The following is a 24386-nucleotide window of genomic DNA, read 5'->3' as shown; positions in this document are numbered from 1 at the left end:
ACTGGGTGTTATGAACAAACAATGAATCATGGAACACTGCACCAAAAACTAATGATGTAATATATGGTGATTAACATAACAATAAAAAATTAAAAAAAAAAAAAAAAAAAAAGAAAGATATGAATTTAGTGGCATTGTATTGCCTGTAAGGTGACTGTTACTCTATATTGTCTGTGTTCCTTTCTGGTCTATGTTGCTTTTAGGCTCTCTCTTTGCTTAGAGGACCCCTTTCAATATTTCTTGTAGGGCTGGTTTCGTGTTTGCACATTCCTTTAGTTTTTGTTTGTCCTGGAAGTTTTTTATCTCTCCTTCTATTTTCAATGACAGCCTAGCTGCATATAATATTCTTGTCTGCATATTTTTCTCATTTAGTGCTCTGAATACATCATGCTAGTCGTTTCTGGCCTGCCAGGTCTCTGTGGATAGATCTGTTGCCAATCTAATGTTTCTACCATTGTAGGTTACATATCTCTTCTCTCAAGCTGCTTTCAGGATTTTCTCTTTGTCTCTGAGACTTGTAAGTGTTACCATTATATGTTGGAGTGTTGACCTATTTTTATTGATTTTGAGAGGGGTTCTCTGTGCCTCCTGGATTTTGATGCCTGTCTGCTTCCCCAAATTAGGCAAGTTCTCTGCTATAATTTGCTTCAATATACCTTCTGCCTCTCTCTCTCTTTCTTCTTCTTCTTCTTCTGGGATCCCACTTATTCTAATGTTGTTTCGTCTTATGATATCACCTATCTCTCGCATTCTGCCCTCGTGATCCAGTAGTTGGTTATCTCTCTTTTTTTCAGCTTCCTTATTTTCCATCATTTGGTCTTCTATACTACTGATTCTCTCTTCTGCCTCATTTATCCTAGCAGTTAGTGCCCCCATTTTTGATTGCACCTCATTAATAGCCTTTTTGATTTCAACTTGGTTAGATTTTAGTTCTTTTATTTCTCCAGAAAAGGTTTTTCTAATATCTTCCATGGTTTTTCAAGCCCAGCTAGTATCTTTAAAATCATCATTCTGAACTCTATCTGACATCTAACTAATGTCCATATTGATTAGGTCCCTGGCAGTCGGTACTGCCTCTTGTTCTTTTTGTTGAGGTGATTTTTTCCATCTTGTCATTTGTCCAGAGGAGAATAGATGAATGAGAGAACAAAATGTTAACAGGGTAACAACGACCCCAGAAAAATATACACTAAACAAATCAGAAGAGACCTGAAACTGGAGGAAAAGAAAGGGAAAGAGAGAAAAATGAAAAAAAAAAGAAAATGAAAAAGATAAAAAGAAGCAAACAAAAACAGACAAACAAACAAAACAATATAATCAAATATGATCAGGCTGGTGCATAGATCAGTACCACACACTATATTTTGGGTGTCTTTTGGTTTGTAGAAGAAAATGCCTCCTAAAATTTTAAAGAAAGAAAAACTTATGTGTGTCCAAAAATAGAGATAAATACGATGAAAGAATAGAATATGACTGTAAAAATGAAAATTATAAAAGATTTTATAAAGGGAATTGATAAGAAGTTGGATTTTTTTTTTTTTTTAAAGGGAGAGAATGTGATCAAGCAGGAGACTAGAACAAAGCCATACACTAGAGATTTAGGGTATATTTTGGTCTGTTAGAAGAAAGTGTATTCCAAAATTTTAAAGAGAGAACAACTTATATATATATATACATACATATATATATGTATGTATATATATACCAAAAATAAAGTTAACTACTCTGAAGGGACAGAATATGACTCTAAAAAGGAAAAATAAAGATGATTTTTTAAAAAAGGTATTGATAAGATGTTGGTTAAAAAAGGGAAAAAGAAAATTAAAAAAAAATAGAAAAAGAATGTTATAAAAAAATTAACTTTGAATGACTAAAGAGTCATGGGGAAAAAGCCATGTATTCTATGTGCAGTATTCCCCTATCACTGGAGTTCTGCCATTCTCATTGATTGGTAAACTTGGTCTTGGCTGGCTGTTCTTGCTGATCTTCTGGGGGAGGGGCCTGTTGCCGTGGTTCCCAAATGTCTTTGCAGGAGGCAGAATTGCCTGGCCTTTACCGGGGTAAGTAATCTACTCGGGTTTGCTCTTGGGAGCTTTTGTTCCCTGCAATCTTTCCATACAGCTTTGGAGGACAAGAGTGAAATGGCAGACTCCCAATCTCTGCCCTGGAGGAGCTGAGAATTCGGGGCCCCACTCCTCAGTGAGCCGTCAGAGAAAAGCAATCACTCCCTCCTTCCCAGTTTTGGGCAGCACTCCGTGTTCACCTGGCCTGTGACTGAGCGTTTCTATCTCTGGCTCCCGATCCCGTGTGGAGTCTCCAAACCCAGCAGATCCCTGCAGTGCACTCCTGGGCCGCTCCTTCCAGGCGAGGAAGCAGAGTCTCCCCGGATCTGCCGCTTGTTGGGTCCCTGCTGGAGGAGCAGTGGCCCGAGGGCACTGTGGATCACGGTTTATGGCAACCCCCAGCTGAGACCCCACTCCTCGGCTCCATCTCTGCAGCCTGCTTCCCCGCTCCCATACCTGGGAGCTCTTCCACACTCAGGCACCCCAGTCTTTCTGTGACCCCAAGGATCCTGAGACCACACTGTCCCAGCACGTGTTTCATCCCCTGCTTAGCCATTGGAGTGACGTCCCTCAGTGGAGCAGACTTCTAAAAGTTCTGATTTTGTGCTCTGCTGCTCCATCACTTGCCAGTAGCGGCTGAAGGAGGCCCCCTCCCCCACCATCTGTCTTCCCAAATATCGCCTAGGATTCCTTTCTCTGCACATCCTACCTTCCAGAAAGTGATTGCTTTTCTGTTCAGAGTTGCTGCTATTCTTTTCTTCGATCTCCTGTTGAGTTCGTAGGTGTTCAGAATGGTTTGATCCTTATCTAGTTGAATTCCTGGGACCAGATGAAATTTAGGTCTCCTACTCCTCCACCATCTTGCTCCTCCCCCCTCATTCATTCTTTAGTTTGATGCTCTTTAGCCTCCATGTATTTGAGTTCATTCCAAATTTCCTCTTGTGATTGAGTTCAAGTTTCAAAGAATTGTGCTCTAAAAATATTCATGGAATAATCCTAATCTTTTGGTATCAGTTGATACCTAATTTGTGTCACAGTTTGAGATCTATTCTGGAGAAAGTTCCATGTGCACTTGAGTAGTATGTGTATTCTGTAGCTTTCAGATGGAATGCTCTGAATATATATGTGAAGTCTATCTGGTCCATTATGTCATTCAATGCCCTTGTTTCCTTGTTAATCTCTGCTTAGATGGTCTGTCCTTTGCTGTGAGTAGGGTGTTAAAGTCCCCTACTATTATTTTATTATTATCAATGTGTTTCTTTAAGTTTTTTTTATTAATTGCTTTATATAATTGGTTGCTCCCAAGTTAGGGGTATAAATATTTAAAATTGTTAGATCTTCTTGTTGGATAAGCTCTTTAAGTAGGATATAGTGTTCCCCTTCATCTCTTATTTCAGTCTTTGGTTTAAAATCTAATTTGTCTGATATAAAGATTGCCACCCAGCTTTCTTTTGATGTTCATTTGTATGATAAATGGTTCTCCAACCCCTCACTTCCAGTCTAGATGTATCTTTGGGAAAACATATTGATGGGTCTTGGTATTTTTATCCCATTTGATACCCTGTGTCTTTTGATTGGAGCATTTAGCCCATTTACATTCAGAGTAAAGTTGAAAGATATGAATTTAGTGCCATTGTATTACCTGTAAAGTCACTGTTTCTACATATTGTTTCTGTTTCCTTATACTCTATGTTACTTCTGGGATCTCTTTGCTTAAAGGATCCATGCCACCTGAGTCTCCAAACCCTCCAGATTCCTGTGGTGCAGAGAGGGTCTCACCATAGTTCTGCTACTTGCTGGGTCCCTGCTTGGACAGCAGTTGCCTGATCATGCTGCAGTTCAAGGTTTATGTCAACACTGAGGTGAAAGCCCACTCTTAGGCTTGCTGATTGCAGCCAGCTTCCAGCTTTGATGCGGGGAACTCTGCAGCACTCAGGCACCCTCATTCTTTCTGTGAACCTAGGGAGCCTGAGACCATACTGTCCCACCTAGGATTGTGCCCCACTTTTCCACCTGTGCACCTTTCATGCAGGATGTCCCTCACTGGCACAGACTTCTGAAAGTTCCTATTTTGCACTCTGCTGCTATCTCACTTTCCAGCAGCCAGCTGATGAAGCCTTCCTCCCCCCACAGTTTATCTCCCAAGATATCACCTGGGGTTCAAGTTTCTGCACCTCCTACCTTGCAGAAAATGGTCCCTTTTTCTATTTGTAGAATTGCAGTAATTCTTTTCTTAGATCTCTGGTTGATTTCACAGGTGTTCAGAATGATTTGAAAGCTAACTAGCTGAATTCCAAGGACCAGATGAAACTAGGGTCCCCTACTCCTCTGTCATCTTCCTCCTTCCCTAGAGTCCCTCTTTTATACCTACTCTATTTTTTAAATGAAAAATTTATTAAGGAATAATATCAGTTTAATATAATTTAAGTAGCATTTCATAAAAGGGAATATAATAGAAAAATAGTATATAACACATAAAGATTAAATATACATATAATGATTAAATATAAATTTATATTAATTATATATTGAGTTGACAAATATATAATGATCTTTGGAACATAGTCACAGAATATTGGAAAACATTTTTAATTTTTTACATTTTTTAAAAAATTTATTTTTTGTAAACTTTAAAATGTAAGTTTATTCTATGACTGTATTATTTGAATCACAAATTTTTATATTTCAAGTTACTAATAAGCTTTGACTATCATTTTTAATAAAGTTAAAATGTACCTTCATGTTTTCAGCTAAAGGTGAAAGCTTACTTAGAAAACGATATGCTGCTCCTCAAAAAAATGGCCTCTTGATCAGTTTCTACATTTTTCTACCCATCCTTATTTTAACTGCCATCATTGCTCTTAAATGGAATAAAATAGGATTTTGGAACAGAGAGGGAACAGTAAGTGGAGAGTAAGTAAATTTATTATTTTTTAAAATTAATATTAAAATCCAATTGAGGAAGAACTAAAATGTAATTCAGAATATTGCAAGTAGGACTTAAAAGTGTTGAATTTGGATCTTGGATGAATTGGGTTAATATTTAGAAATACTGAGTCTTAATATATACCAATTTTTTTCAGATTTCATGTAGAAGTTATTTTTCTTGTTCCTATAGGTCCAGAAATAACTGAAGCTACTCAATAAATTCACAGTGCCTTTCAAATTGAAAGCCATGTTGGCTACAATTGCTTTAGTAGTCTCTATCTACAACCTAAGCAACCTCATTTTTTTTTTGCATTGGCATTCAGTTTTACCAAGGAGATTAATAGAGATAAGGAATCAAATTTTGTGACTAGATTATGTAGAAGGTGAAAAAAATGTTAAAAAATATATGATAGCAAAGGAAGAATACAGATAGGACAATGCCCATTTTGCACTTAATTAATATTGCTCATATGTTTCTAAAATCAGAATTAAGCTACTTGAAATGGGCACCACAAAAACTCTAGTTAACATCTGTCTCCATACATAGTTATAAAATTTTATTTTCTTGTGATGAGGACTTTTAAGATCTATTGTCTTAGCAATTTCAAATGTGTAATACTTTATTATTAATTATAGTCACCATGCTATACATCATATACTAATTACTTAATTGTTTTATGACTGGAAGTTTGTACCTTTGACCTCCTTTGTTCATTTCACTCACCCAATACCCCCACCTCTGGTAACCATCAACCCATTCTTTATATCTATGAGATTATTTTTTGTTTTAAAAAAATTTTAGAGACGCGCCTGTGTGTCTTTTGGTTGAAGGTCTGCCTTGGCTCAGGTCATGATCCCAGGGTCCTGGGATCGAGCCCCATATCGGGCTCCCTGCTTGGCAGAGAGCCTGCTTCTCCCTCTGCCTGCTGCTCCCCCTGCTTGTGTGCTCTCTATCTCTGTCAAATGAATAAATAAAATCTTCAAAAAAATTTAGATCACACACATAAGTGAGATCATATGGTAGTTGTCTTTCTTTAACTAATTTCACTTACATACAGCTTTTTTTTTTTTACCATATCACCATACAAGTCAACATTTTGCTAAGTCAGTGGATATTTAGGGAAAAGAGAATGCAGAAGTAAGGATAAATAAATGGGTCTCATTTTATATGCTATAGGAAAAATGTCTCTGTTTTTCACTTGTGCAAATAAAGATAACATAATGATGTAAAACTTCCATCAAAAAAAAACTCTCAAGAAAGTGGACTTATGAGGAACATAAAAAAGAGTGTGAGAAGGATTTGCAAATGATAGATAGGGGTTAATATCTAAGTATATAAAGAACTCATATAGTTCAACGTCAAAAAACCCCCCACAAAAATCTGATTTAAATATGGGCAAAAGACCTGAATAGACATTTTTCCAAAGAAGATATATAAATAGCAGACACATGAAAAGTTGCTCAACATCACTAATAATTAGGGAAATGCAACTCAAAACCACAATGAGATATGACCTTACACCTGTCATAATGGCTAGAATCCAAAAAACAAGAAATAACAAGTGTTGGTGAGGATGTGGAGGAAAACAAAACAAAACAAAAATCTTGTACTCTGTTGGTAGGAATGTAAACTGGTGCAGCTATTGTGGAAAACAGTATGGAGGTTTTTGAAAACATTAAAAAAGTACCTGGAGAGTATTATGCTAAATGAAATAAGACTGAGAAAGACGAATACCATATGACTCCACTTATGAATGGAAAAAATAATGAATAAACAAACAGAAAGCAGAATCAGATCTATAAATACAGAGAATAAATTGCTGGTTGTCAGAGGGGAGTGAGGTGGAGGGTTGGGTAAAATGGATGAAAGGGAGAAGAAGATGTAAGCTTCTAGTAGTGGAATGAATAAGACAAGGCAATAAAAGGCACAGCATAGAGAATACAGTCAATGGCATTGTAATAGCGCTATAATCAGACAGATGGTAGCTACACTTGTGAATATAGCATAATGCATAAACTTGTCAAATCACTAAGTGTACACCTGAAACTAATGTAACATTGTGTGTCAACTATACTCAAAATGGACAGAAAAAATAAAATCACAATGTTTTCTAACCCTAAAGTAATGCCATTTCTTTTTTACAGATCTGTATCAGAAGACAGCAGTAGTAACAGCAACCAGTCATCAAGGTAAAGGTAAATTGAGGAATTGAATTAGTGAAAATGATATAATTCATACAATAGTTTAAAAATTTTAAGAATATCTTAGTGTAAAAAAGCTATTATTCCACATTCCATCATCTTGATTCCTTTTTTTTTAAAGATTTTATTTATTTGCGAGAGAGAGAGAGAGAGAGAGAGCAGGGGAGGGGCAGAGGGAGAAGCAGGCTCCCTGCTGAGCAGGGAGCCCGATGTGGGGCTCAATTCCAGGACCCCAGGATCATGACCTGAGCCGAAGGCAGACGCTTAATTGGCTGAGCCACCCAGGCGCCCCATCATCTTGATTCCTACTTACCAATATCATATACTAAGACAAAGACTGAAACAAAGATTTTGATAATTTTGTTTTACATTTACAAATATATAATGTTTGCTAATATTAGCCAGAATTTATTAACCAACATTTTCATGATAAGAAATGACTTTAAAGAGGTTCTAAATATGTTCCTAAAATATTTATGAACCATCATGCATCCTGCTTCCACAGTTAAGTTTTTAATTTGGTAAATTTACACAGATTGACTCACAATATTTATATTTCTTCCTCACTGAGGTTCCATGGTTATTGTTATCCTTATTTTAGAAATGAAGAAACAGACATAAAAAACTTAAATAATTATCTATGTGTACAAAATTTTAGTAAATTTTGGAGCTGGAATTTCATTTAAGACAACCAGATTCCAAGGTTTAACTCTTAAGAACTTCATAATTTTGAAACCTATAGCTTGATATATGCCTGGTGATGGAAAATGGAATTTGCATTACTGAGGATCTATTAGATGCAAGGCAAAATAATAAATGCACTGTCCCTCTGGGTTAGAAAGACAATTCTTTACTATAAAATGGGATAAAGTTGGCATTTGTGTATATTCAATATATCCATAAATTGTATATGTACATATATGCATTTGTGTACCTATATATTCAAATTTATAAGTCATATACATAAAGAAATCCTAATATTTGACACATTAGACCTATCACTGGGAGTAAATGGAAAAATTAAAAATTCAACCATGAGTGAAATCAAGAGTTCATCCAATTACTAATTTGCCATTCCTCCATACTTTACTTTGATGGAGAGTTAAGTCAATGGATCTCTGTTTCCCATCTGCCACCAAAGAAAACATTTATAACTACTTGCCTCCACGTAAAATGGTCTTATTTCTCAGTAGGGGTAAATGGGAGAGTTGGTGGTGAGGAAGGACCTGGATAGAGCTTTTGAATATGATTGAATGAATGAGCCCTATTCAGCAAGGGATATGTAAGCAAGGAGCTGGAGGAGGTGCAAGTATTTACCCAGTTTAGATGTTTGAAAGTAGGTACTTGACTTCCCAGGGTCAACTCACAGGAGGCTTTTATTTAAATGTAAGGGATACAGTGCAGCAAAGAGAGTGCAGGCAAGCAATGGGCACCACAGAGACACCTCATGCACAAGGCCTCAAGGTTCCTTATTTTAAATTTTAAACAGCCCATTACAAATCCCACTGCCATTGTCTGGGCAAAAAGTGAAACCAGGCATCCAGGCCTTCCCAGAGATAAAGATAGAGTCTTTCCATTCCAGCTGTAAATCAATTCTTTCTGACACAGGGGTAGAGCTGTCAGAGGTATCCATGCATCTATCTGGGCGGGAGCTTTCCAAGCATATGAATGATCCAATGAAAAAATAAGTCAGGAATGTTTGATGAATAAAAAGGGTGTCCGTTTAGCTGGAGCAGAGTTAGCAAGAGGGCTGTGGTAGTGAGTAGGTCAGACAGTAAAACTCCTGGAGGCTGTAGGAAGTCTTGGAGGGCATCTGTGTTTTATTCTCAGTGAAAGGGGAAAATCACTGGAGAATTAAAGTTTCAAGCACATGACTTCCACTTTAAAAGGCTGTTTTGTGGGGCGCCTGGGTGGCTCAGTCGTTAAGCGTCTGCCTTCGGCTCAGGTCATGATCCCAGGGTCCTGGGATCGAGCCCCGCATCGAGCCCCGCATCGGGCTCCCTGCTTGGCGAGGAGTCTGCTTCTCCCTCTCCCATTTCCCTCTCTCGCTGTATCTCTCTGTCAAATAGATAAATAAAATCTTTAAAAAATAAAAAATAAAAAAAATAAAAGGCTGTTTTGTTAAAAAATAAATAAAATAAGGCTGGTTTGTTGAAAATAGTCTGTATGATGGCAAGAGTAGAAGTGGGGAAACCAGTTAGTGGAGAAACTACTGTAGTAATCCAGGAGGGAAAGGAAGGTACCTCCAACCAGGGATAGTAAATATGGTCTTAGGAATAAATTCTGAAGGTGACCCAACAGAATGAATTGACAGTTTGAATATAAAGTATAAGGAAAAATGCTTAAATAATGTTTACTGATAAAGCAGTAAGATAATCAAGGTTACATGTAAACGCAGACTTGTTTTCAAATTTGCGCTCTTATTACATTTTAAAATTTACATTAAAATTTATGAACATTGTGAGAGAAAATCTACACAGGTAATGGTGAGCCAAGACAAGTGTCTGGTATGCCCTGACAAGTAGTTTGTTTTCTCATCTGTGAGAAAGTATTTCTCATATAAGGTATTTTTGAAGTGGTAAAGGAAGGATTTAGCATGACATGGTTTGCTTTTTGAAATTTTACTGGGATAAAGTAGGAAAAAAGTCAGTCAGACTCAGAAAGAACCAGAGACTAGTGAAATAGTTATGAGACTATGGAATACACAGAAATGCAGCAGGAGGATTTCTGGATCAGGAGGAGGCAGGATCAGGTAAGAGGAAAAGAACAAGAAAGTTTTGGGAGATATAGCAGAGATAGACTCAATTGAAGGTGTGACTGGATGGGTGTTTTTGGGTTAGAATACAGGAGAACTACAAAGACTTAAACATTTCTGACACAATGGATGATGACACCTTTTACTCATGACATATGGTGTAGCCGGGTCAGAAGCAGTTTGTGTTGGAGTGATGATGTGGAGGGGCTGAAGAATGAGTTTGGTTTTGAACATGTGTATGTATGTGGGACTCCTGTTGGAAATGCACAGAGGACTTCTGGAAGTACTCTTCCTCTGAAGATAAAAATAGATAAATTAATAGTTATTATTTATTTCTTCACATATTTTTATTGTTCTTTTCCTCTGTTTCCTTGCTGGTGATTTTCTTTTATCCACATGAATTGTTGAAACTGTGTAAATGAAATGCATGTGAATACAACTTTATAATATTTCCCTTTATTGGGGCTGTCACAGACAATTCAGGAAAAACCTGGGTTTAAGAATTTCATGGAATACAGGCATAGACTGTGACACTACAAGCAGTGTTCTATATGTTAATTACTTGTTACACCTGTAGTTGCATAGCAAAATTAGATAGCTTTTATTAACAACTAAGATTTAGCATTTCTTTTTTTCTATATTTATTTTACAGCAGTGACTAAATGATGTCAAAAAGCCATAGGTTGGAGAGACTATTACCAAGACACTCACCATTAACTGACCTGATTCAAGAATGGAAAAAAAACAAAAACTGCTATTCTCTCCTTTTGTTATGGTTTAAAGCTTTCAATTTCATAAACAAAAATAAATCCTGAGAGCGAAATATATAGGCTTGTGTCTATTGATTCTTCTGCCTGCTGTGATCCTTTATGGGGAAAACAACTTTGCCTCTTTTGAACCAAGAAAACCATTACATCCCAAGCTGTAAGCATTCCATGGGCTGCTGCCCACCCTCAGATGCCCAGGGCCATGTTAACTGCTCCCTTCTCAGGAAAAGACACCTACAGTTCACACTTTCCAGTAGCTCATGATTCCCTGCTCTATCCATTCCAGGCTTTGAGATATTGAGAGGAAATGATGCTAGGTAAGGCCAGCCCCAGGACCCTCAGATAGTCACTAACATCATTCTATTTTCAGGGAATTGCTTGAACTGAGTTCCTGGTCATAGATAACTATTGTGTCTCCAGGTGATTCTTCCTTGACCTCAGGTAAATTGAGATCTAGGATATATCTTTGTCCTTTTGGGAACCCAAACTTGTTGCTCCTTTTTCACTGGGCTGAGCTTTTCTGGGTAAGATTTTCTTGCTTCAGTGCCCTTCTCCCCATCTCCCTCTTACTGAGATGAGTGTACTTCTACATACCTCAAGGCATTGATGGATAAGGGAACCATCAACCTAGCTGGAGTCTAATGAGAAACTACAGAGTCTCCATCAATAAACAAAGATTCTTTGCTCCCGATTCAGGTGTGGGAGTACCTCACCACAGAGACCAAGAGATTCCTTTTCCAAATGTCCATCAACTGATAAATGGATAAACATTGTACAGATAGTGATCTACGCGTACAGTGAATATTATTCAGCCATAAAAAGGAATGAAACCCTGATACCTCTACAAATTGGGTGAACCTTTGAAATCATTATGCTAAGTGAATAAAGCCAGTCACAAAACCCATATGTTATTCATTGGTATGAAATATCCAGAACAAGGACATCTATAGAGACAAAGTTTAGTGATTGTGTAAGGCTGGGTTGTGTAAGAGGGGGTTAAAGAGCTGGGGGTGTGGGGTGGTGATATATATGGTGGTGATCAATATATGAAAAATCCTAAAATCATTCAATTGTACACTTTAGTGGGTGAATTGTGTGAAAAAAATACATACCCAGATGATTCTACAATAACTTTCCTTCATCTTCATTGCCATTAACTTATTTTAGTTCATTATGATCCCTGGCCTGCCTTATTTTAATAAAACTTTCTGAGGATCCCAGGTGTACTATTAGCAGGTCCAAGTTTTAATCCTGACTGGAGTTTAACGTTGCAACTGTTGACACAATTCATCCTTGTAAAAGGCTGTACTGGGATAAAAGAAGGTATAAATGAGAGGTGGGTAGAAGTTGAGTTAGGCTTTGGATATGTGTGGTTTAAGATTTCTCTTAGAACATTCAAAGACAGCTGCATGCTCTTGTCCACCTGGGACATATTTCCTATTTGCCTTGCTGCCCTTCCCACCTCTGTACCTTCCCTGCTAGTGCTTAGAGTAACTGTTAACAAAACACTTAGGTTTCCTTTCCCTTTCTTCAACTGATTACAATCTAATTCTCTAAGAATAGGCACACAGTTGAAGAAAAGTGCTTTTTGTTTATCTTACCCGATTAAGTTCAATATTCTTGATTTTTCCTTATTTGCAAAGATAATAAATTAACTCTGCAGTAGTATTTAAATAAAAAATTTCTTGTACAAGTTGTTAACATTTCTATTTTCTTCTCTTTCCTCTACAGCCAATAAATCATGCCAGAAAACCATGGCATGGAGAATCAAAATTACTAAGAACTTCACCAGAAAACAAATCATGCTCATTTGCCCCTATGTCACTATTGAAAGGTTTAATCAATGTAACCTTAGCCAGAACAAATCAGTTGTACGCAAAGGCATAAGCTTGCTTCTGGTGTTTCCTCTTCTTCAACCTGTGGCAGCTGCCCAGCCAGTTGGGAGCCTTAAAGGTAAGCCAGCATGAGCTGAAAACAAATGCGGTCCTTACTCACAAGGCTGAGGATAGTGTGGTGGACTCCTGAGTACTCCTCTTTTCAAGCCTCAGAGCTTTCCAATGGCCTTTAGCCCTGCCATGCTGGCTGTGCTCTGGCCCAGCCTCGTTCCTTCTCTTTGCACTGCTCTCTGAGCTTAGAAGACTGCACACCCATCTGGGCAAGACTACTGGTGTCTCAACCACCTCTTTTTGTCTCCAAAGCAAGGCCAGGCTCTTCTTGGAGAGAAATTTTCTGTAACTCTGTGATCCCTACCTCTCCCTTTCTAAATCCTCCGCTGGTTCCTTCCTCTCTATCTCCCTAACCCTCAGCTGAGGACTGAGGATTTTAGCCAAGGTATCCACTCTCTAAATCAAGGGTCAAAGGTGAGGATTGCTGGGAAGATGGCTAGTGGGATGACTAGCCTCACCTCATCCCACAGATAAAACTACATAACACTAACATCAGTGTGACTAACCCAGAAAACAACCCAAAGACTGACAGAACAAACTTCACAACTAAATGAAGAGAAGAGACCACAAGAAAGAGTGTAGGATTGGTGTAGATATGGTGGGAGAGCTAAATGGCCCCAAGGGACTGTCAGTGGAAAGGAGGAGCCTGTAGGCATGGAGAAGCAGACTATCGCACTGGGGAGTTCAGATGGGCAAGACAAATCTCCATAACATTTGGCTTTGAAACCAGAGGGGCTGAATTTCATGAGTTCTTACAACCAGCAGAACTTAAAACCTAGAGTTTTAAAAATCAGACTCAGCGGGATGCCTGGGTGGCTCAGTCCGTTAAGCATCTGCCTTCAGCTCAGATCATGATCCCAGGGTCCTGGGATCGAGTCCCCATCAGGCTCCCTGCTCAGCGGGGAGCCTTCTTCTCCCTCTCCCACTCCCCCTGCTTGTGTTCCCTTTCTCTCTGTGTCTCTTTCTGTCAAATAAATAAATAAAGTTCTTTTAAAAAAATCAGACTTAGCTCTGGGAGAGCCAGGAGGCAAGCGGAAACTGAATGTTTCACCTTAAAGAGATAGCACAACAAATAGCACTGCAGAGATACAGCATAGAAGAAGCAGCGTGAAAAATACATGGGGCATGGAGGAAGGAGAGTTGTTTACTAATCTCATATCATGTCTTGCAGGGACAGAGACATTTGGGAGACTCCTCTAGGAACAAAGGAGCTGGCAGGTGACATTTCCCTCCCCAGCACCCCAGCATAAACACAGGGCCACTAGCTAAAACCAGTATAGCACCAACACTAACTAGCTAACTTGCTAACACTGCATGTCTTGTCCCTCTGCAATTTAGTGGATCCACCCCCATAAAATATGCTCTTGGCCAGAGCCCATCCAAGGTAGTGGCAGTGGGCAAACAGCCTGGACAGGGCCAACATTACTCCAAAATGACCCCTTCCCCAGGGTGAGGAAAAAATAACCACACACACCAGTTAGACTGCATCCTCAGCAGTGGGCCAGGGGCAGACAGCTGGTCTGACTGCAGGCCCCACTCACCAATGAAAGCTTTTCAGAGGACAGCACAAGGAAAGTACTCTGAAGTTTGGTACTACCACATCTCTGGCAAATGCCTGTTCTAACTCAATTCAAGCCCAAGTCAGGCCCAGATTGGCCCACTAACACCATAGAGACCAAACACTGCCCACAACAGGCAAAGAGAGCCACTGCAGATGACTGCACTGAAGGGAAATGAAGCTCAGCCACAACAGCAGGGTGCATGCAACACACATAGGAGATACCCCTGAAACAGCTGGTTCTAGTGAACAGTGGACATTGTGCTACAGGGCATTTCATAAGACCATTGCATTCAAGAGCAGTTGTAATCGACTCCTAATACAGAGAAACAGACACGGAGAGAAAAAATGAGGAGACTGAGGAATATTCCAAAATGAAAAAAAAAGCACAAAATCATATCAAGATCCCTAAGCAAAATGGAAATAAGTAATATGTCTGATAGAGAATTTAAAGTGATGATCATAAAGACACTCACTGGACTTGAGAAAAGAGTGGAAGATAATAGTGAGACCCTTAAAAAAGAAATTTAAAAAAAAGAACCAATCAGAGATGAAGAACACAATGAATGCAATTAAAAATATACTACATAAAATAAATAGTAGACTAGATGAAGCAGGAAAATGAAACAGCGACCTGGAGGACAGAGTAGTGGGAAGTAATCAAACTGAGAAGATGAGAGGAAAAAATTATGCAAAAAGACTTGGAGATATCAGCAACCTCATCAAGCATAATAACATTCACATTATAGGAATCCCAGAAGGAGAAGAAAGAGAAAAAGGGACAGAATATGTATTTGAAGAAATAATAACAAAACTGTCTGAATCTGGGGAAGGAAACAGAAATCCAGATCCAAAAGTCACAGAGATAACTGAACAAAATCAACCCAAAAAGGTCCACACCAAACCATATAGTAATATAAAAGTAGTGATGGGGCACCTGGGTGGCTCAGCCAATTAAGCATTGACTTGATTTCAGCTCAGGTCACGATTTCAGGGTCATGGGATTGAGCCCTGAATCAGGCTCTGTACTCAGCAGGGAGTCTGCTTGAATTCTCTCTCCCTCTCCCTCTGCCCCTCTCCCAGCTCTCTCTCTCTATCTCTAAAATAAATAAATCTTAAAAAAAAGAAGAAAAGAAAAAAATGGGAAAAAATAGAAAACTTCTAGCAAGATGAGAGAAGTAAAATTAACATATCTGTATGAACAGTAAATGAAATAGACATATTGCTTCAATTAAAGCTAAATAATGTCAATCTAGAGTTAAAAGAAAGCTATATGCTATTTACAAATACATATACACTTTAAAAGTAAGGATACACTTTTAAAAATGTTTTGAAGTTACTTTCATTTATTTATTTTTATTTTTATTTTTTAATATTTTATTTATTTGACAGAGAGAGACACAGTGAGAGAGGGAACACAAGCAGGGGGAGTGGGAGAGGGAGAAGCAGTCTTCCCGCCGAGCAGGGAGCCTGATGCGGGGCTCGATCCCAGGACCCTGGGATCCTGACCTGAGCCGAAGGCAGATGCTTAATGATTGAGCCACCCAGGTGCCCCTGAAATTACTTTTAATGTAAAATAAAACATAGATGCAGAAAACCAACATATGAATGCATTTTATGATATGCCATCCCTGTAACCACCATCCAGATGAAAAACAGAACTATCCCAGTCACCCAGAAGCTCCTTCCTGTGCTCCCCTCAGTCACACCTGCCTCCCCCACCAAAGTGACTGCCCACTGATTTCATAACAATTATATCTGTATGTCTTTATAGTTCTGTCGCCCAAAAAGCATCCCTGGACATTATGATTTAATCTTGTCCTTTGTGTTTTCTACAATTCATAATACATTGTCTCTTTTAATTTGCAGGTTTCCCCTCCATCCCCTCTTTCCCTTATAATTTAAAGAAAAATTTATAATTGGAAATTTGGACCTCTTAATCCCTTTCACTTATTTTACCCCCTTATAATTTATTTCTTAAAAGTCCCAGGTTTTGCATTGTAGTTTCTTGTAGTTTCTCCTGGCCTGGATATTGCTATTTGTATATTCACAGTGCTGTTTACCCTTCTCTGTAAATATAAGGTCACACTTACAAAGTAAATATTAAAAAATAATCCATACAAATTCTAATCATGAAATGGTGATTAACATAACAATAAAAAATAAAAAAAAACAAATTCTAATCATGAAAAAACAAATCTGGATATGGAAGTGTGAGACAAAATAGAAAATGACAAGGCATATTACAATAGGCAAAGAGTGATAGTCATAATGATAAAAGCCATTCATCACAAAGACAAAACATCCTTAAATGGGCGTGTATAAAATAACATGTCTTGAAAATATAAGAATAAAAAATTGATAGAACACAAAGGAATAATAGAAATATCTGCTATCTTAGTTGAGTGTATTAAAAGAACAAGCAGGCAAAAAATTAGCAAAGCTGTAAAATATTTGAAACTCTATTATCTAACTTGACCTAATTGACATTTATAGAATAATATAGCTCACAAGTGAATAATCCACATTCTTTTGAATTTTACGTGGACCCATCTATCCATAATGAACCATCTAATGAACAGCGAATCTTCTCTCAGTAAATTACAATGGCTAAAATGATTCAGAGTATGATCTGTGACCACAATAGAATTAAATTAGATGTTAATAAGAAAAATGTACGTGTGACATCCTCAAACTTATGGAATTTAAATGGCACATGGGGCAAGAGGAAACCATGATGTGAATTAGAAAATATTTTGAAATAAATATTAATGGAAATAAAGCATATCAACATATGTTGAATATAATACATATAAATTTGGTGAAAATTTAAAGTGATGATAAATGAACATTTATAGTTTTAAATGTATATATTAGAAAGAAGAATGGTTTAAAATGAATAAGATAAACTTCCATTCTTAGAAGCTAGAAAAAGAACAAATTACACCCAAAGTAGAAAAAGGAACACAAGAGCAAAAATCAATAAAATAGAAAACAAACATATAATAGGAAAAAAAAAATCCCCAACCTATTTTAGAAATAAAAATAATAAACTCAAAGAATGAAGAATGTAGAGAAAAATCACAAAATTATCAATATTGACAATGAAAAAAAGGGATTTGTAGAGATTCTTCAGAGTTCAAAAGGAGGATAAGGGAGGAAGGGGAATTATGAACAACTTTGGCCAATATATCTAACAACTCAGAAGAAATAGATAAAATCCATCAGAAACAGAACTTTTCTAACACAAAGAGAAGGAGAATAACTGAATATACATATATATATTTTAAAAATTGGCTTCATAATTTAAAAAGAAAATCTCTCACAAATAAAATTCTAAGTCCAAATCACTCCATTTCTAAATTCTAAGAAACATGAGAAGAAATATTCACAGCATTACACTAACTCTTTCAAAGACTAGAGGAAAGGAATAACATTTCCCTTTTTTATGAGGCCAGCTTAACTCTGGTACAGAAATTGACAAGTTTATTACAATGAAAGAAAATTACAGACATATATTTCTTATGACTATGGATGCAAAAATCCTAAACAAAACGCTGGCAAATCAATCCAGCAAAACGTAAAAAGATAGTACATCAAATAGGATGTATCCCAGCATACAATTTGTTTCAACACTAGAAAGTCAGTAATTTTAATTCACTAAATTAACAGAAAATGAAGAAAACTATATGATCACCTCAATTTATATAACAAAAGCTTTTTTTTTAATTGAAAGAGAGAGTATGAGAGAGCAAGCTGGGGTGGGGGGGGTGTGGGGTGGAGGGGAAGAGTAGAAGGAAAGAGAGAGAGGGAATCCTAAGTAGGCTCCACACTCAGTGGGAGCCCAAAGTGGGGCTTAATCTCAGGACCCTGGGATCATGACCTGAGCTGGAATTAAGAGTCAGTCACTTAACCAACTGAGCCACCCAGGTGCCCCTAAACAAAACCTTGTGATAAAATTCACATTTGCAATAAGATGCATATGAAAACCCCAGCAAATGGGGGCAGGGGAGTAAATTTCTGAATATAAATCTGTATGTACAAAAATCCATTGAATGTAAGCCCCAGTATAGAAAATACTTGCAAACCACGATATCAAACAAAAGAATCATATCTGGAATGCATTAATAGGCTCAACATATAATAACAAAGAGACAAGACCGCTCAGTTGAAAAATGGACCAGTCTCAAATAGGCATTTAACAAATAAGTTATATAAATGACAAATAAATATATACAATTGTGCTAAAGTTTATTAATAACTGTGAAAATGCAAAATAATGACTATAATGAAACAAAAAACAAAAAAAACAAGTCTAGGCATTGATACGAATTGGAATTCTCATACATTTCTGGTGAAAATATAAATTAGTACAACAATCTTGGAAAACTTGGAAGTATCTATAAAACATACCCTTTGATTTAGCAACTTCACTCTAGAAATATATATGAAGGAAATCACTACATATGTTCACCAAAGAAAGAAAATAGCCAGGGCACCTGGGTGGCTTAGTTGGTTAAGCAACTGCCTTCGGCTCAGGTCATGATTCTGGAGTCCCGGGATTGAAACCTACATCTGACTCCCTGCTCAGCAGGGAGTCTGCTTCTCCCTCTGACCCTCTTGCCTCTCGTGCTCTCTATCTCTCATTCTCTCTCTCTCAAATAAATAAATAAATAAAAATCTTATAAAAAGAAAATAGCCAAACACGATTTTTAATAGCCACCACTATAAATAAGCCAACGTTAATTAACAGTAAAATGGAAAAACAGATGGTGTTATATTCATTCAATGGGCGATAAACACCTATGAGGAAAAAGGAAAGCTATTGCTCTTCATAGTATGGATGGATGGATGGCTCTCATAATCATTATATTAACAGAACTCACATGTAAGAGTACATGATGATTAGTTCCATTTATATAAAGTTAAAAACAGACAAAACTAATCTATGATGGTATTGGTAATGATTGTCATGGGGCACTCTGGGCGTTTTGGTGGTTTTTTGTTTTATTTTTTGATCTGACTCTACGTGTTAATTACACTGGTTTGTTCACTTGAATATAGTTGAACTGTTAGCCTATGGTTTTTAGAATATATTTATATAGATATATAGATATCTTCAATGAAAAGTTCTGTAAGAGGTGTGTATGAATCTTCCTGTTCATTAACTGTTTCTTCAGCCGTGCATTTTGGAAGTGATTCTGCTCTTTTTTTAGCCTCAAAGTGGCGTCAAACTGATTCGAAGTCTTCTGCACAGACTTAGGGGCCAAGACAGCCTACGTTCAACTGTGCACTGCACCCAACCTCTCCGCCCACCTCCGCTCTCACAGCCGACTGCCTCTTGCCGGGTGCGTGACCGGGAGGGGGTCTCCTCGCGCTCCCAACTGCCCTGTAGGCAAGTCAACTGCCATTATTTGGGCGGGCATCCAGGACATGAAGCCATGTTGTGCTTACTACTTCTTCTCATCGGGCTCATCAGGGTCCAGACAGACAAGAGTAAGTACAAAAATCTTTCCTCTGACCTTTTGGGAATGTCAACTCTCCTCTCCATTTTCTTCTGAGAGGCCAGAAATCCCTGGGAAAGTGCTTTCTTGTAGGGGCCCCGACTCTGTAAGCCAGAGCCCACTGCTGTATCACCTTCCCCAACCAAAATCCACATTGGATGTGAGGCGGCTTTCCCACTCCTCTTGGTACCGTACGAAAGATGAGAGATGCCATGGTTCGAGTGAATGCCTCAAGGTTAGAGTTTCATATATTGCTTTGCATTTTCGACTTGTGGACTCTGTAGTTGGAAAAGTCCAAAAGACCTGACTTTATTTGTACTGAATTTCTCTTTAAAGTCTTGTAATTCTAGAAAGAAGTGGGAATTGAGTGATTTGAAAAGATAGTTTGAAAAAAGGTGGCATATGAAAGATTATGGATTTAGATGAGGAAATAATGGAGGAAACTATGAGGTGATGGTGTTATCTAATAAAACATTTGTCCCTTGCAGATTCTGAAAGACTACGTGTGCAAATTACAATACCAGAGAAAATACTGTCAATATTAAGTGGAGGAGTTGAATCACATGTAATTAAGCACTAGCATTTTTCACATTCTAAAATCACGTAGATTTTTTTTTTTGTAAGACGTAAACTTGGCATTTTCATCCATGCAAACTTGGTGAATTTTATATTTATACCTAGTTTTCCTTAAGTGGGAAAGGCCCTTTGAAAATGAACCAAGATAAGCCATGCTTCATAGAAATATGGTGCAGTGATGCTTATTATCAAAGCACCAAGTCCTATCTTTCAAATCTGTTTTCCTCTTGAGTGTCTTTGAATAATGATTGACCTGATTCATCTAGAGATTCTCTTCTTACTCACTTACTAGGCTATCTTTGGAGGTTTTTTTTTTTTGTCCTTGTTAAGAAAGCCTATGGCTTCCTTATACTGTATAATGATCATTTCATTTAATGAAGTTTTATATGAGTAATTTTTGCATCTTGATTGATATGAGTAATTTTCGCATCTTGATTGCAAATATGTTAATCATTAACACATTTTTTTTCATGACATCTTAGTTCATCTTGGTTCAGGGTATTAGGTTTTCTTTTCTTTGAATTAGAAAATATCTTTTTTTAAAAAACTAATTTCTAGAATCATTTACAAGATGTGAAATATATTTTTTCAAACACCACACCTTAATTTTCTTTTTGGTTGGGTAGTAAGTGTTCTGGTAATTTGAGTGCAAATATTTCCTTAGCAACTACCCACTTGTCACCCTAATTTACAAACTTAAAATTTTCAATATATCATTTTAAAAGGAATACATGTTTATGAAAACTTAAAATTTAACCATTTAAATAGAAAAAAAGGTGAGGCATGTAACAGTATTTTGAGAGAGTTTTTTTTTAATGCAAAAATTATGAGGAATTGCTTACTCATATTAGAAAATATATACAGAATCTACTTAGAAGGAAATATCTTCAACCAGGCATCACCACCTTCTATGATAGTAATTTTCATAAAAGTACAAAAAAAATCGCCTGTCCTCAACTGTCAATTTCATGAGGGAAAAACTTTGACTATTTTGTTAATGTCTCTATCCCCATGTCTAGAACAGTGCTGAATATATAGTGTTTTTTGAACCAGTGAGGCTATATTGTACTTACTGGTTTAACAAATGCTGTAAACCTAACATAGTGTATGTTTATAACTATTACAATTAACAAATAAATGATATAGATTATAAGAAGAGAATATTCAACTAAAAGTTCTAAAAAAAACTGAATGGCATGTCTAGATGTGAAAAGTATAATGAAATTGGGAAATAAATCAAGAATTAACAGTAGACTAGATAGATGCAACATATAAATGACTACGGGAGAAGGAAGATAGAATTCGAAGCCTAAGTATATAATAACTGAAATTCCTGAAAGAGGGGAAAAAACCTGGAGAAGAGGCTATATTTAAACATATAATAACTGAGAAATTTTAGAAAAAAGAATCTTTAGATGCAAGTATGGCAACACAGAATAAATAAAAATCAGTACTGACAACACCTTGACATAGCGAAATCAGAATACCAGACATTCTGCTGGATGGATATTATAAAATAGGAGTAAAACAAGACAAAGAATGAGACTCAAATCTTAAAATTAAGTAGAAATGTAGAACAAAAAATAAGAGAAAATACACACACACATATTATACACATATATTTAATAATAATTATTGGTAAATAACATATCTTTGATAGTGTGTATTGTACACATATGTGTATATGTATATACACATTTGTATGTGTGTACATATATACATACCCATATATATGTACAACACACACACACACACACACACACACACACACACTTAGGCCAAAAATATGAGTTACTTAATATTTGAAAGGTAAAGACTTTTTAGGATATAGTCAACCTTTATTGAAAGACATTAGATTCTCTTTCCCCCCCCCTCTGCCCCTTCTACTTGTGCCCTCTCTCTCTCTCTCTTTTTCTAAAATAAATAAATAAATCTTAAAAGAATTATACAACCACTAATAAAAGTGGAAAAATAAAAAATCGATCATGTTGGCAGTCAAGAATACTCAGTATTTTCTTAGGTTAATTTTCACCAAATCTATAGATTGACTGCTGTTCCAATAAGAAATTTCATGAAGGGTCACCTGGGTGGCTCAGTCGTTAAGTGTCTGCCTTCGGCTCAGGTCATGATCCCGGAGTCCTGAGATCGAGCCCTGCATCGGGCTCCCTGCTTGGCGGGAAGCCGGCCTCTCCCTCTCCCGCTCTCCCTGCTTGTGTTCCCTCTCTCACTGTGTCTCTCTCTGTCAAGTAAATAAATAAAATCTTTAAAAAAAAAGAAATTTCATGGAAATTGGCAGGTTGACTCTAAAATATATATGGAACGATAAAAGGTAAAAAAATTGTTAATTTTGAAGAACAAAACAGTGATTTACTTTGGTTTATTTCAAAGCATATTTTAAAGTTTCAGTAATTAATATAATGTATTTCTAAGGGACAAGTAAATTAATAGAACAGAATAGAGTGCCTCCTAAAACCCAAACACATATGAGCTTATTCAATTCAATGGGGGCAATGAAATCATTGGATAAAGAAGTACCGGTTAATAAATGGTGAAGGCACAGTTGATTAATGATATAGAATAATGATAAAGTGTGTATTAATGCTACATTATACACCAAAATTGATTCAAGATCATTTAAATGCATACATCTGAGAGTAAAATATTAAAAATCTGATATCTAGATTTATTTATTTATTTATTTATTTATGAAAAATGTTCCAGACTCACAGAAGATATTTGCAACCCATATAACACACAAAAGGTATCCAAAATATATCAAGAATTGATATATCAAGTCAATAAAATAAAAAACAAAAAATAGAAACATGTACAAAGTTATGAATGACAAGGGTTGAACTTGAGAGGGTAATAATTATCAAACATATATACAAATCAGGATATTTATAGGGAATTGCCAAGTAAACACAATAGGTTACTATTTCACATCATCAATGGCAAAAGTTAAATGTAACAAAACAAAATGCAATTAGAGGAGATGGATAAAAGGATAATATTATTTACTTTTTGTGAATGTCTACATTGGTATAACAAATTTGCAGATTAATTTTAAACTTGAAGTGAAGTTGCAAAAGTACTTTTTAATAAAAGAATTTCACTCATAGGTTTGGTTTAACATATCTAGCAAATATGCACAAAGAGGTATGTCTAAGATTATTTACTGGGCCATTGCTTAAAATAGTGAAACAAAACTAAACATCCATTGACAGCATAGATGAATAAACTGTGCTATATTTAGAAAATGGCATACTATACCATCAAAAAAATTATAAAGCTGCATGTGTTGTTGATGTTGATGACAGCAAATGTTTGCATAGTGCTTATTGTATGAGATAGTGTTTCAAGCAGAGATGGAATCCAGCAATGAAATATATAACTTGTAGAAGGATTACATTTAAGCAGAGCTAAAATTTATGCAAAAAATTAGTTAAACATCCATTATTAGTATAAATATAAAAATACACAAAATTCAGGATGTTGGTTAGCTGGAGTGTAAGAAAGGGAATTAATCTTGGGATGAGAAAGTACTTAAAATTGTTTTCAAATACTTGTAATGTTTTTATTTTTTAACATAGACATTGGTGACAAGGCATTTTATATAATTTGCTGTAATGTTTATATGTCCAAAAAATGTAATAATTAAAAATAATAATCAATCGTGGCTTATGGAGAAGATCAAATGCCTTTGAAAAAAAATCATGCATAAAGTTGAAATATTGAAAGCTTTTCTCCTGAGATCAAGAAAAAGATAAGGATGTCCACAATTACCTTTTCTATTTATCCTTGCCTGGAAATATTAGCCACTGCATAAGGAAGGAAAACAACAAAAATTAAAAATAGGCATAATAATTGGAAAAAAATAATGCTATCATTATTTACAGATTAAATGATTGTATACAAAATAAAATCCAAAATAATCTAGAGAAAATTATAAATAACATAACAATTTTGTAAATTCTTTAGAAATAAGATCAAAACACACAAAAAAAGAAACAAGATCAAAACATAAAAATCAATTGTATTTCTATTCTTCAAAACAAAAATATAAAATGAAACTTTTAAAAAGAAA

The 24386-nt window shown here is 36.3% G+C and overlaps 2 protein-coding genes across 9 annotated transcripts in view; both read left to right on the top strand.

The window, feature by feature from the left end:
• The window catches only part of LOC113925637 (A disintegrin and metallopeptidase domain 3-like), a 129469-nt gene extending 118691 nt beyond the window's left edge, over window positions 1–10778 (top strand). For 3 of the 4 annotated variants that reach the window (XM_027600136.2, XM_027600135.2, XM_035726390.1), the window contains exons 19-21: window positions 4814–4976; window positions 7137–7181; window positions 10601–10778. In XM_027600136.2, coding sequence (XP_027455937.1) covers window positions 4814–4976; window positions 7137–7181; window positions 10601–10610 — 218 coding nt within the window. In that variant the 3' untranslated portion in view covers window positions 10611–10778. Of the gene's footprint in view, window positions 1–4813; window positions 4977–7136; window positions 7188–10600 lie in introns of all 4 variants that reach the window. The other variant, XM_027600137.2, reaches the window with a different exon arrangement.
• An 8832-nt stretch (window positions 10779–19610) lies between these two features.
• The window catches only part of ADAM2 (ADAM metallopeptidase domain 2), a 168389-nt gene continuing 163613 nt past the window's right edge, over window positions 19611–24386 (top strand). For 4 of the 5 annotated variants that reach the window (XR_003520892.1, XM_027599510.1, XM_027599507.1 and 1 more), the window contains exons 1-2: window positions 19640–19715; window positions 20212–20288. Coding sequence is in view for 4 of the 5 variants with exons in the window: in XM_027599510.1 (XP_027455311.1) it covers window positions 19661–19715; window positions 20212–20288 (132 nt within the window). In the remaining variant the exon portion in view is untranslated. Of the gene's footprint in view, window positions 19716–20211; window positions 20289–24386 lie in introns of all 5 variants that reach the window. The other variant, XM_027599509.1, reaches the window with a different exon arrangement.

This window comes from Zalophus californianus, chromosome 2 (assembly GCF_009762305.2).
Source record: "Zalophus californianus isolate mZalCal1 chromosome 2, mZalCal1.pri.v2, whole genome shotgun sequence".
In the NCBI taxonomy this organism is placed as follows: Eukaryota; Metazoa; Chordata; class Mammalia; order Carnivora; family Otariidae; genus Zalophus; species Zalophus californianus.
The sequence above is the reverse complement of the archived record's forward strand: the minus strand, read 5'-3'. Positions and strand labels throughout refer to the sequence as shown.